Genomic DNA, 13,179 nt, shown 5'->3' with positions numbered 1-13,179 from the left:
AGCTACTGACAACGGAGGGGGTTGCGCGAGGGAGGTTACCGGCGTCCAGCGGTGTCGGCGAGGCGGGCAATCGACGTTGTTGATGACGGGGAGTCGAATGGTGGTCGAGAGAGAGGTCGGGGTGGCGCCAATCGTCGTCGCCTTCTTTCTACCTGTCGCGGTGGTCGGCGGTGCAATTGGAGCTACTCCGGCTAAATTGGGACGGGGGAAGTGGTCGAGGAGATCAAGGAGAAGGAGGGGAGGCGACTGGTGTGGGGAATGCCTCAAGGGGGTGCCTCTATTTATAGTTGCGCTATGTGGCCGTGGGGTGCTGCAAGGTCGACGGCGACGGTGTTCGAGGGCGTGAAGGGGCAAGGTAGGGGGCGCGCTAGGTAGCTGCGATCATGGCGAGCACGACGCGCGTGATGGGGCCGCTAAGGGAGGACGGGAGCATGCTGGCATCGTCGCCGTCCTGGCAGTACGGGTGCGGCAGAGTGTTGATCATGGCGACGGCGACGTTGCTTCCGCGGGCTAGCGAGGATGTCTAGGATGTAGCGGCAGAGTGGTGATCACGCGTGCAAAGTGAGAGAGGGAGAGGAGGACGGGAGCGTCCAGGCGAGGTGGTGTACTGGGGCGTCCCGTGGCGTGCTCATGCGCGCGCTGGCGTGTACTGGCGTGGTGATCGCGTCGTGTCCTGTGCAGTAGCTGCATTGTTTTGGCTCAGGACCTTGTCTAGTGTGTTCAGTAGTGGCAGGAGAGGTTGCAGGACATGGTGAGAGGGAGAGGTGAGGTACAGGGGCAGAGGTGGCATGATGGTGAGCCTGAGGGCCGGCATGGAGTGGCATGGGGATACTTTGAGCCTTTTTCTTTGTCTTTGTGGGTTTGTCCTGCTTGAGTGAGGTGAGACCAGTAGGTTTGGCAAGGGGAGAGGGATAGGAGAGAGAGGGAGACAAGATTTGGCATGGTGTGGTCAAATCAATGGCATGGCTTGGCATTGGTCTTGTGTGCATGATTTTGGTGTAACAAGGGTGCTGCAAGTTTGAGTGTGGTGAGGTAAAACTATTTGACATGGTGCACAAGATAGGAGAGGCTAGATGGGTGCACATTGGATTTAATCAAGAATGTGTATGTGGTACATGAAATGATGTGGCATGCTTGAGATGGTGATGATCAGGGCTAAGGTGGAGTCACTCATTGTTGTGCTTTCAGAGTACCATGGTGTACTATCAAGGATGGAAAGAGAGAGAGAGAGAGAGAGAGAGAGAGAGAGAGAGAGAGAGAGAAAGTGAGAAAGTGATGAGTAAAGTGGTTGTACCTTGATTCCCTTTTATGTGTACCTCCCCTTTCTAAAGTATGGACTTCTCTTGTGTTTAATTTTTGACAAATGGCTGCATGGATGTGCTCTATATGATGTTGGGCAACTATGTGTGACATTGGTTTGAAAAGTGGAGAGGTTTTGTGAAAATTCAAATAGTGGGGGGAATCTAGAATTTGTTTCAAGGTTGCATCTTGGCTTGACTATTTTGAGCAAGGGTCAAAGCTTTGGTCAAAGTGGTCAACACAAAAAATGTTCATCTTGATGAGGTCTTGGATGAGGTGCAAAGAGTTGGCAGGGTTTGGTTTGAAAATCTCCTAATAAAAGGGCCCAAAGTGGGAAAGATATTAAAAAGGTCAAAAGTGACCATTATCACATGCCACTTGCAAATTTCATTTCTTGGATTTTTGATTTGATTTTTCTTGGCTCAAAAGTGATTCTTATTAGTTTAGGAACATTTCAAAACCCTTGAAACCATTCCAAAAGGTGTAGCTCAAAGATTTACAAAAATGGCCATAACACATAAGAGGTGATGTGTCAAATTTTCTTATTCTTCTAAATTGTTTCCCTTGCTTTACTTGGGCATTGGTTAGGGTCCAATTAGTGTGATATTAGGTTCAAATAAGGTTTTACACCATTTGGGTAAGGTAGGAGTGCATAGGTCAAGATTTGGTGAAATGACTATATGCCACATATGCCTCTATGCATATGTTGCATTTTCTTTTTGAGTTGATGATGTCTACGGGTGCTTCTATTCTTGTAGACGGTGTTGGGCCTCCAAGAGCAGAGGTTTGTAGAACAGCAGCAAGTTTCCCTTAAGTGGATCACCCAATGTTTATCGAACTCAGGGAGGAAGAGGTCAAAGATATCCCTCTCAAGCAACCACTGCAACCACAAAGCAAGAAGTCTCTTGTGTCCCCAACACACCAAATACACTTGTCGGATGTATAGGTGCACTAGTTCGGCGAAGAGATAGTGAAATACAAGTAGTATGGATGTATATGAGTGGTAATAGCAATCTGAATAAAATATGGCAGCGAGTAAACATGCAACAGAACAGTAAATAAGCGGTGTTTGCAGTATTGGAAACAAGGCCTAGGGATCATACTTTCACTAGTGGACACTCTCAACATTGATCGCATAATAAATAACTCTTTCTCATATGTGCTACATACACTCTTTTGTTGGATGATGAACACATTGCATAGGATTACACGAACCCTCAATGCCGGAGTTAACAAGCTCCACAATTCAATGTTCATATTTAAATAACCTTAGAGCATAATAGATCATTGCGAAATAAACCAAGAACTAACATAGTGCACACACTGTCCACATTACACTATGAAGGAGGAATAGATCACATCAATACTATCATAATGATAATTAACTCCACAATCTACAAGAGATCATGATCATAGCCTACGACAAGAACCACACGGTGCACACACTAGTCACCTTTACACCATGCAGGAGGAATAGACTACTTTAATAACATCACATGAGTAGCACACAACTAGTAGCGATACAAAGCTCATCATATGGATCTCAATCATGCAAAGCAATTCACGAGATCATTGTATTGGAGTACGAGAGAGAGATTAACCACATAGCTACGGTAGAGCCCTCAGCCCCAGGGGTGAATTACTCCCTCCTCATCATGGAGGCAGCGATGGCGGTGAAGATGGCGGTGGAGACGGCGGTGGAGATGACTCCGGGGGCAATTCCCTGTCCGGCAGGGTGCCGGAACAGAGAGTTCTGTCCCCCGAATTGGACTTTCGCGATGGCGGCGGCTCTGGATGGTTTTCTCTGTTTCCGTCTTCTTCGTATCGTGGTTTTAGGTCGAGGGGCTTCTTATAGGCGAAAAGGCGGCGTCGGAGGGTCAACGAGGCGGCGACACCATAGGGGGGCGCGGGCCACCCCCAGGCCACGCCGGCCTATGGTCTGGTGGGCCTGTGCCCCCTCTCTGGCGGTTCTCGTGTGTTCTGGATGCTTCCGGGCAAAATAGGAACCTGGGCGTTGATTTCGTCCAATTCCGAGAATATTTCGTTACTAGGATTTCGAAACCAAAAACAGCATGAAACAGAAGCGGCACTTCGGCATCTTGTTAATAGGTTAGTTCCAGAAAATTCATAAATATGACATATAATGTGTATAAAACATGTAGATATCATCAATAATGTGGCATGGAACACAAGAAATTATCGATACGTCGGAGACGTATCAGTTGACTTGGCTTGACCCAATTGAGGTTGTTGAGTGTTGAAATGGTATAGAGGAGTGATCCCATCATTCACAACAAGTATTAGGGTCAAGATCCTCAAATTCATAAATTTGCATTTTACTCTCATATGCCTCTATGGCATTTTTAGTTTCTTTTTATTTTCTTTGGTTTCACTTTGGATTTGGTTTGATAAGTATTAGGCAAGGTTTATGAAGGTTTTCCAAACCTCTAAATAAAGTAGAAAAGCCTATGGTAAAGTTTTCCAAAAATAGCCATAGGCACATAGGCCCTTTTCTTATTTAATTTCTTTTTATTTTTATTTAACTTGGATGATGAAAAGGATAGGGTTTAGGGTTTAAGATCATTTCAAAAATACTTCAACAAACAAACAAACAAACATGGCAAGAGAACAAGAATTAAGCAAGATCACTATGTATCAAACTTAATTTAATAAAAGTTTTTGTTGGTTCCAAAATTTGGAAAAAGAGAGGTTCATTTTCTTTCTTTTGAAATTTTTGAGATGTTACAACTATGGAAGTGGAACTCAAAGAGAAAGAATTGGAGCTCGTTGCAGCGGCAAGGGACAAAGAGGTGGAGCTGAAGGAGAGGAAAGTTGAGCTGAAACGCCAAGCCGAGAACCACATGATCATGACCGCCGACTTAACCACCATGAACGAGGTGAAGAGAGCTTGGTTCGAGAAGAGGCATAAGGAGATCCTAAACCACACAAATTGAGATGACAATCTCAATTTGTAATTTTTATATTTGTTCCCTGTTCAAACTATGACACATTTTGTTTTCTAGTCATGCTACATTTCATTTGATATTATTCTATATTTTTTACATACTATTTATTTTTATATTTGTTCCCTGTTCAAACTATGACACATTTTGTTTTCTAGTCATGCTACATTTCATTTGATATTATTCTATTTTTTTTACATATTATTTATAAATCTGTGTGGCCAAATGGCCTATTTTCTAAAAAAAAATAGACCATATATTAACCGTGTTGGTTAAATGGGTAACCGTTGGGCGCAGCGACTAAACGAACATCGCTGTCCACATGACCATCCAAACGACTCAGACCGGACGATCCCCCTTAATGGACCGCTTCTTTTCTCTCTCTGGTTAAGGCGTTGCTGGCCTGATCCATCGTGTTTATAGCCCACTTAGATTTCATCTGGACGGCCTGTGAACTGATGAAGGCCCACTTAGATCCTGTGTAGCTTTGCTTCCCTTCTTCCCTGACTCGATTCGATTCCAGGAGTTCTGCTCTGAAAAAACAGACTCGATTTCCAGGCGTCCTCTTCTCTCGTCCCCACTCCGTTGGATCATCTGAGCCGGCCATGCGGGTAGCCTCCAGGGTCGTCGTCCTCGTGCGAGACGTGGCGGGCTACGGCGCCGCCCTCGCCGACGCCCTCCGCCCGTCGCCGGGGCTCACCAGGTCCGCAAAACCCTAACCTAAACCGACCAAAATCACGCACCTTGCGTCAGCTCACCCTTCGTCTATGATGTCCTTGCAGGGATTCCTCGCCCTTCGAGCTCCCCCTCGCCAAGTACGGCCTGAGCGACGAGAAGGCCTCCGGCGAGCTCGTAAGCTTCTCCGACTCCACTGGCGCTCCTCAGGTAAGCTGGCTTCCTCGCCAATCTGGTAGTAGATCCAGTTCGTTTGCTACAAATCAGCATATATTGTATGCCCAACAGCGAAAACCGGCTCATTGAGTAAACAATCGCCGCGAGATGAGTGCTTCCCCTTTAACTGTTTATTACTAGGAGGTTGCATGGTTGCAGTTCGGTATTTTCAGGGCGATGTCAGTTGAACTGAATGATGCATGTGTAGTACGGAAACTGTTTAACTGGTCTATTGCAAGCTGTTGAACTATTGAATAGTGTGTTGCTTAGTGTAAGAGCTGAGCTCAGAAACCTAGGAAGTAGTGTGATCTTGAAGTGTTTGACGGGCTGATCAACTAAACTACCAAGTTCATATTGTAGACAGAGAAAACTTAGTTGCCCAGAAATAAATAGTACTCCAGAGAAGGTAAAATATGTTTATATACATCCGTATCTTGACAAAGTTGAGAAGCTTTTTTTGGAACGGAGGGAGTATGGTTTATGAACATGAGGTTGTATCCAAGTTAAATAGATGGGGTTCACGTGTTCTGTTGTCACCACCTGATTTGAGGAAGCAATGGAGCAACCAGAAAATCAAAGTTAGTGAGAGAAATAGTTAAAATGGGTGGGGTCTGCTCATCGTGATGGCACCACCTGATTTGAGCAATGGAGCAACCACATCTCTCTATTCATAGGGAGCTTAGATTTTGGAAAGATGGTGTTTCTGTGTGTTCCCCCTGACCACCTCTTTAAATGCTCTATGTTAGCTTATCGTGTTTGATTATCACTAAAATTTGAGGCAATCTACTGCAAATGGAAAAGGAAAATTCTTTTTTTGTCCCCACCTTTGATTATCATTTGCTAACTAATTACTGAATATATTTTTGGTAACAAGGGGCATAGTTCCTTAGTGCTGCAGTCGTAACTAAAAAAGAATTTAAGACAACTGCATTTCTTATGGACACCACATTCAAGCCTGTTAATTTTTGGCAGGTGTCCTTGTTTGTTCTGCCAGACTATAGGCCTCCTGTTGCTGCATGTGCTATGAACGAGATTTTAGCATTGATTTCTTCTGAAGTTCCCTCCGTCCAGCCAGTTCTAATTGTTCCATTCATCACAAGGCCATCAAGCTACTACCATGGAATGGTCAATTCAACAAAAACTGGACAGTTAACGACACTTCATGCTTCTCAAATAGGGGTATCAAATGAGTTTACTCACTTGTTGGTTGACGGAACTACTAAACCTCCTCCATCAATGCAAATACGTAGTGAGCCAATACTGTGTTTGCTGGAAATGGTGCGTGTGTTGAAGATACCCACAGTTCTTCTTGTCACATCAGGTGGGCAGCGCCAAAGCAAAAGCTCTTCAGACTCTGACCTTGAGGTACAGCTTTACTGTCCTTTTATCATCTGTAACTTTCTTCATTATCTTCTGTGGAAGTTTCAGAGAAAGTAATGGTACGTGATAATGATACAGAATAATGGAATGGGAAATTGTTATGTTAATTTTAGTGGCAAACTCTAAACCAACTTCATTACTAACTATCAATTATGAAAAGCTCAAGATGTGGCCTGGTACCTTCAAGCTGCTATTAGTGCTGAAACTGACTGATTTATATAGGACTTGTATATTTGAGAGTAGGAGAAATCCTGGTATCTTGTCAAATAGAAAGCAAGAGCGTACCCATGTTTGTGAAGGCTTTTTCCTATGGTGTCTAATGGTTTGTTTATTGGTTTTATATGCGACACTATAATATACAAGAACTTGCACTCACTGATATTTCACAAATAACAATGCAGCACCACTCATAATGAATAGAAAATTATATACTCCCTCTGATTCATATTACTTGCCACTAGTATGGATGTACCTAGAACTAAATAAGCCTAGATACATTCATATTTGTGGCAACTAATATGGGTCGGAGGAAGTACCAAAAAAACACTTGTTTACATTGGAAGAACTCATCGTAGGTCAATTTTGTGTGGTATGTTACTATGTTACAAGAGTTCGTTTGTACCCTGGTCCATTTTCTATACAAGTTGTGGCGTCAACACTACTTTGCAAATTCTAGTGCTTGTGTGCTCATCTAATCTCTCTGCTAATGCACTTCCAGGTGCTGCAATGCGTGGGTGATCACTTGGCCAGGCACATTAACTTGGAGTTCTCCAACGAAACTGTCATTGAGATGGGGGTTGAGAAATCACAAAGCATTCAAGAACCATGGCGGGAACTGTATATGTGATGATTCTACAGCCCTACCGGCTCTGTGCACTTATAGATAGGCCCCTTCACATTTTAGATTGGAATGTATTCTGTGTATGGTCATGGAATGATGGATGATGTGATTTTTGCAAGGGTTTTTGTACTATCTAATATGAGCCACACATATTTTTCCCTTTTACGTCCAACTTATATTCTCTATCAGCATGGTCGGGTTTGCTAAGAACTGTATTGTCACATGTGCCCGTGCTTGGTTATGTCTCGGATTTTGTCTTGGGTGGCATACGATCTCTGCCGTAGTGCAACACTGTGACCTGGAAGGCCTTATCGTGATCTTGGAATATTAGAAGGTGAAATCTGATTTTGAAAGAACCGTGGCGCCATACTAACCGTGATTTTGCGTAGGGCATAAAAATTTAGCCAAATGCCAAAAGCCCAAAACTTACTACTTCCTCTGTTCACTTATTTAACAGGTTTTGGCAAACAAATCTTGTTTACGAAAATATCTTCTATTATTAGTGAACAAAGGGACTACTACTAAGTTTGATCAATTATATGGAGAAAATATCAACATCTACAATGTTGCGTAAATACACTAGTATAAAAATATGTTTTATGGTGGAGGGAGTAGATCTATCGATTTGGATGTATTTTTCTAGTTGCAACCTCACTTGCAACTAATTTTTTTTTATTTGCAACCCCACTTACAATTGAGAAAATCTCAGTTGCAACTTAGTAATTTGCAACTCAAATGCATAGCGTTCAAGAAGTAATTTCCAGACTGAAAATTAGCAAATTCGGGAAAAAGAATTTGTGTGAAAAGTTAAACCTGTGTGAGGTCAGAGCTCGCTATACCCGCAAAAGCAGTTATCGCAATGTGCCTATGAGCTCCCAATACTTTCCCCCCTCTCCGCTCTCAGCTAGCTACAGTATCCTTGGTTCTCTTCCTCCTTTGACTAGGCCGCCGACAGCCGCTCCGCCGGAATAGCCGACCGGAGCTGGCCTAGGTTGGGCGTGTTGGAGATATACCCAAGAGGCAATAATAAAGTGGTTATTATATATCTTTTGTGTTTATGATGAATGTTTATATACCATGATATAATTGTATTAACCGAAACATTGATACATGTGTGTTATGTAAACAACAAGGAGTCCCTAGTAAGCCTCTTGTATAACTAGCTTGTTGATTAATAGATGATCATAGTTTCATGATCATGAACATTGGATGTTATTAATAACAAGGTTATATCATTATGTGAATGATGTAATGGACACACCCAATTAAGCGTAGCATAAGATCACGTCATTAAGTTATTTGCTATAAGCTTTCGATACATAGTTACCTAGTCCTTTCGGCCATGAGATCATGTAAATCACTTATACCGGAAGGGTACTTTGATTACATCAAACGCCACTGCGTAAATGGGTGGTTATAAAGGTGGGATTAAGTATCCGTAAAGTATGAGTTGAGGCATATGGATCAACAGTGGGATTTGTCCATCCCGATGACGGATAGATATACTCTGGGCCCTCTCGGTGGAATGTCGTCTAATTAGCTTGCAAGCATACGAATGGTTCATAAGAGACCACATACCACGGTACGAGTAAAGAGTACTTGTCAGGAGACGAGGTTGAACAAGGTATAGAGATACCGATGATCAAACCTCGGACAAGTAAAATATCGCGTGACAAAGGGAATCGGTATCGTATGTGAATGGTTCATTCGATCACTAAGTCATCGTTGAATATGTGGGAGCCATAATGGACCTCCAAGATCCCGCTATTGGTTATTGGTCAGAGAGATGTCTCAACCATGTCTGCATAGTTCGCGAACCGTAGGGTGACACACTTAAGATTTGATGTCATTTAAGTAGATATGGAATATGGAATGGAGTTCGAAGTTTTGTTCGGAGTCTCGGATGGTATCCAGGATATCACGAGGAGTTCCGGAATGGTCCGGAGAATAAGATTCATATATAGAAAGTCATTTTATAAGTTTGAAAATGATCCGGTGCATTTATGGAAGGTTCTAGAAGGTTCTAGAAAAGTCCGGAAGAAATCACTATGGAAGGCGGAGTCCCGAAGGGACTCCACCTAGCATGGCCGGCCAACCCTAAGGGGGTGGAGTCCCAGGTGGACTCCACCAAGGTGGCCGGCCACCACCCTCCAAGGAAAGGTGGGAATCCCACCTTGGGTAGGTTTCCCTACACATGGAAGGTTTTGGTTTGGGGTCTTATTCGAAGACTTGTAGACCAACTCTTGGGGGTTCCACCTATAAAAAGAGGGACAAGGGGAGGGGGCCGGCCACACCAAGCCCTAGTTGGCCGCACCCCTATAGTGGTCGGCGCCCCCCTCTCCCAAACCCTAGCCGCCCCTCCTCCACCACCTCTCCCTCATACGCTTACCGAAGCTCCGCCGGAGATCTCCATCGACACCGCCACCACGCCGTCGTGCTGCCGGGATTCCAAGGAGGATCTACTACTTCTGCTGCCGCTGGAACGGGGATAAGGACGTCGTCTTCATCAACACCGAACGTGTGACCGAGGACGGAGGTGTGATACGTCCAATTTGCATCACTATTTTATATCATAATTTGCTGTTATTCATTGATATATTTCATATTGGGACACAATACTTATGTTATTTCATCTATTTTGCATGTTTCATGATTATTTGGAGATCGAGCACCGGAGCCAGGAAAAAGCACCGTCAGGATGCGATATTTCGGAAGATCAACTGTGGAAGGAAGCTTTACCGAAAATCCTATTTTTCCAGATGACGGAGGAAGCCAGAAGGGGAGCCAGCTGGACTCAAGGTGGGCCCACACCATAGGGTGGCGCGGCCCATGGCTCGGCCGCGCCACCATGTGGTGTGGGGCCCCTCGGCCTCTTTCGCCTCCTTTTCTTCGCGAAACCCTTCGTCCCGAAGACCTAAGCCACAGAGGAATCCTCACGAAGGGTTACAGCCGCCTCGCGGGGCGGAGAACACCGAGAGAGAAAAGAGCTCTCCGGCGGGCAGTGAATCCGCCGGGAAATTCCTCCCGGAGGGGGAAATCGACGCCATCGTCACCGCCATCGAGCTGAACATCATCTCCATCACCATCATCATCATCTCCACCATCATCACCGCCATCTCCACCGCTGGACATCGTCACCGCTGTAGCAATTTGGGTTTGATCTTGATTGTTTGATAGGGGAAACTCTCCCGGTATCGATTTCTACTTGTTATTGATGCTATTGAGTGAAACCATTGAAGCAAGGTTTATGTTCAGATTGTTATTCATCATCATATCACCTCCGATCATGTTCCATATGATGTCTCGTGAGTAGTTCGTTTAGTTCTTGAGGACATGGGTGAAGTCTAATTGTTAGTAGTGAACTATGGTTGAGTAATATTCAATGTTATGATATTTAAGTTGTGGTGTTATTCTTCTAGTGGTGTCGTGTGAACGTCGACTACACGACACTTCACCATTTATGGGCCTAGGGGAATGCATCTTGTACTCGTTTGCCAATTGCGGGGTTGTCGGAGTGACAGAAACCTGAGCCCCCGTTGGTATATCGATGCAGGAGGGATCGCAGGATCTCGCAGTTTAAGGTCTGTGGTTAGATTTATCTTAATTACTTTCTTGTAGTTGCGGATGCTTGCAAGGGGTATAATCACAAGTATGTATTAGTCCTAGGAAGGGCGGTACATTAGCACAGGTTCACCCACACAACACTTATCAAAACAATGAAGATTAATCAGCCGTATGTAGCGAAAGCACTAGACTAAAATCCCGTGTGTCCTCGAGAACGTTTGGTCATTATAAGTAAACAAACCGGCTTGTCCTTTGTGCTAAAAAGGATTGGGCCACTCGCTGCAATTATTTCTCTCGCATTTTACTTACTCGTACTTTATTCATCTCGTTACATCAAAACCCCCCGAATACTTGTTTGTGAGCATTTACGAGTGAATCCTTCATCAAAACCGCCTGTCAACACCTTCTCGCTCCTCGTTGGGATCGACATTCTTACTTATCGAAGATACTACGATACACCCCCTATACTTGTGGGTCATCAAGACTATTTTCCGGCGCCGTTGTCGGGGAGTGAAGCGCTATTGGTAAGCGGAATTGGTAAGGAAAAACCTTTACTGTTTGTGCTGATTTTATTTCTGCCTGCTGCTATAAGTCATTATGGAGAGATCTTCTCTTCAATTTCTATTTGGGAAATCTACTACTACCGCAACGGTAGTGCATGAGGCGCCATGTGAGGAAGTAATACCATATAAGATACCTACGAAAATTATTGAACATGTTATGGATAACCGCTATGAAGGGGATGGAACTCGTCCATCCCGGTGATCATTTACTCGTTTTTGCATGAATTATGCGGGTTATTCAAATGTGCAGGTATTGCTATGAATGAAGTTAGGAAGAAGCTATTCTCTATATCGCTGTCCGGTAAAGCGGCGCATTGGTATAAATTGCTCGAAGAATGGTGATTCTCTTGATTGGGAGGACATTGTGCCTTTATTTTATTCCAAATTTTATCCTCCAAGTGAAATTCACAAAGATCGGAACCGCATATATAATTTCTGGCCTCATGATGGAGAGAGTATTGCCCAAGCTTGGGGGAGATTGAAGTCTTTAATGCTCAAATGCCCCATTCATGAGCTTCCTGGTAATGTTATTATTGATAATTTCTATGCAAGACTTTCTTTTCAAGACAAGACCTTGCCGGATACTTCTTGTTCCGGATCATTTACACGCAATAAAGAAGAGTTTAAAAGGGACCTTCTTGATCGGATCCAAGAAAATACCGAAGGTTGGGAGAACGACAAAGATAGAGAATCGGTATAATTTATGATTATAAATGCATTGAAGCTTTTATGGATACCGATACATTTCGTAATATGAGTGCTACATATGGTCTTGATTCCCAAGTTGCTGCAAACCTTTATAAAGCTTTTGCCTCTCATTATGAATTGCCTAAGAAGAATTTTGATAAGTATCATGAACCATACAAAGATAGAATTGATTCATCTATTAATAAGTGTGTTGTAATTGAAACTGCTGATCGCGTTATTCCTGAAGCTTATATTGAAAAACTCCTTTTCCCGCTAAAATGAAAGAGTACTCGTTATAAATAGTGCGGTTCATAAAAGTGAAAAGAAACCTAGAGAACTCTGAAGAACAAATAAAAGTTGAACTCCGCCGTTGCAATAGTTAAAGATCTTGTGACTCGAAAATGTAGAGGATGGTCATATTATTTTCTCGTGAAGATGCTTCTAATATTGTTTCACATCCTAATAAACCCAAACAAGCTAGTGTTCCTATGCTATCTCGTTAGAATTGGTGATCATTGCTATTATGGTTTATGTGATATTGGTGCAAGTGTTAGTGCTATACCTTATGAGCTTTACACGGAGATTATGCACGAAATTGATTCTTGTGAACTTGAAGATATTGATGTGGTTATTCAGCTGGCTAATAGAGAAACTATTTCACCAATTGGTATTGTTCGAGATGTGGAAGTTCTATGTGGTAAGATTAAATATCCTGCTGACTTTTTGGTACTTGGTTCTGCCGCTAGTGATTATTGTCCTATCATTTTTGGTAGACCTTTTCTAAATACTTGTGGAGCTATTATAGATTGCAAGAAAGAGAAAATTTTGACCAAATTTGCTGGTGAATCTTATGAGTTTAACTTCTCTAAATTTACTAAAACTCCTTATAAAGCTGATTTGCCTAGTAATGATTTTAAAATGGAGCAGTGTGCATCTATTGTTCTTGTTCCTAATAATCCTTTGCAAAGAACATTTAGAGGATAGCGAGAGT

At 43.2% G+C, this 13,179-nt stretch overlaps 1 protein-coding gene across 1 annotated transcript; it reads left to right on the top strand.

Annotated features, from left to right (window-relative positions):
* The first annotated feature begins 4,857 nt into the window (after positions 1–4,857).
* Positions 4,858–7,539, top strand: LOC124687900. Its single transcript, XM_047221627.1, has 4 exons — positions 4,858–4,965; positions 5,045–5,147; positions 6,126–6,518; positions 7,252–7,539. The coding sequence occupies exons 1-4, from the start codon at positions 4,868–4,870 to the stop codon at positions 7,378–7,380; spliced, it is 723 nt and encodes a 240-aa protein (XP_047077583.1). The 5' UTR covers positions 4,858–4,867; the 3' UTR covers positions 7,381–7,539.
* The last annotated feature ends 5,640 nt before the right edge of the window (positions 7,540–13,179 follow it).

Source organism: Lolium rigidum, chromosome 2, assembly GCF_022539505.1.
Source record: "Lolium rigidum isolate FL_2022 chromosome 2, APGP_CSIRO_Lrig_0.1, whole genome shotgun sequence".
NCBI classification, from domain to species: Eukaryota; Viridiplantae; Streptophyta; class Magnoliopsida; order Poales; family Poaceae; genus Lolium; species Lolium rigidum.
The sequence above is the reverse complement of the archived record's forward strand: the minus strand, read 5'-3'. Positions and strand labels throughout refer to the sequence as shown.

Coding starts and splice junctions, on each gene's coding strand:
- LOC124687900 (XM_047221627.1), top strand. CDS start 4,868: ATGCGGGTAGCCTCCAGGGTCGTCGTCCTCGTGCGAGACGTGGCGGGC. Junction 4,966..5,044: donor CCGTCGCCGGGGCTCACCAG/GTCCGCAAAACC, acceptor ATGTCCTTGCAG/GGATTCCTCGCCCTTCGAGC. Junction 6,519..7,251: donor CTTCAGACTCTGACCTTGAG/GTACAGCTTTAC, acceptor ATGCACTTCCAG/GTGCTGCAATGCGTGGGTGA.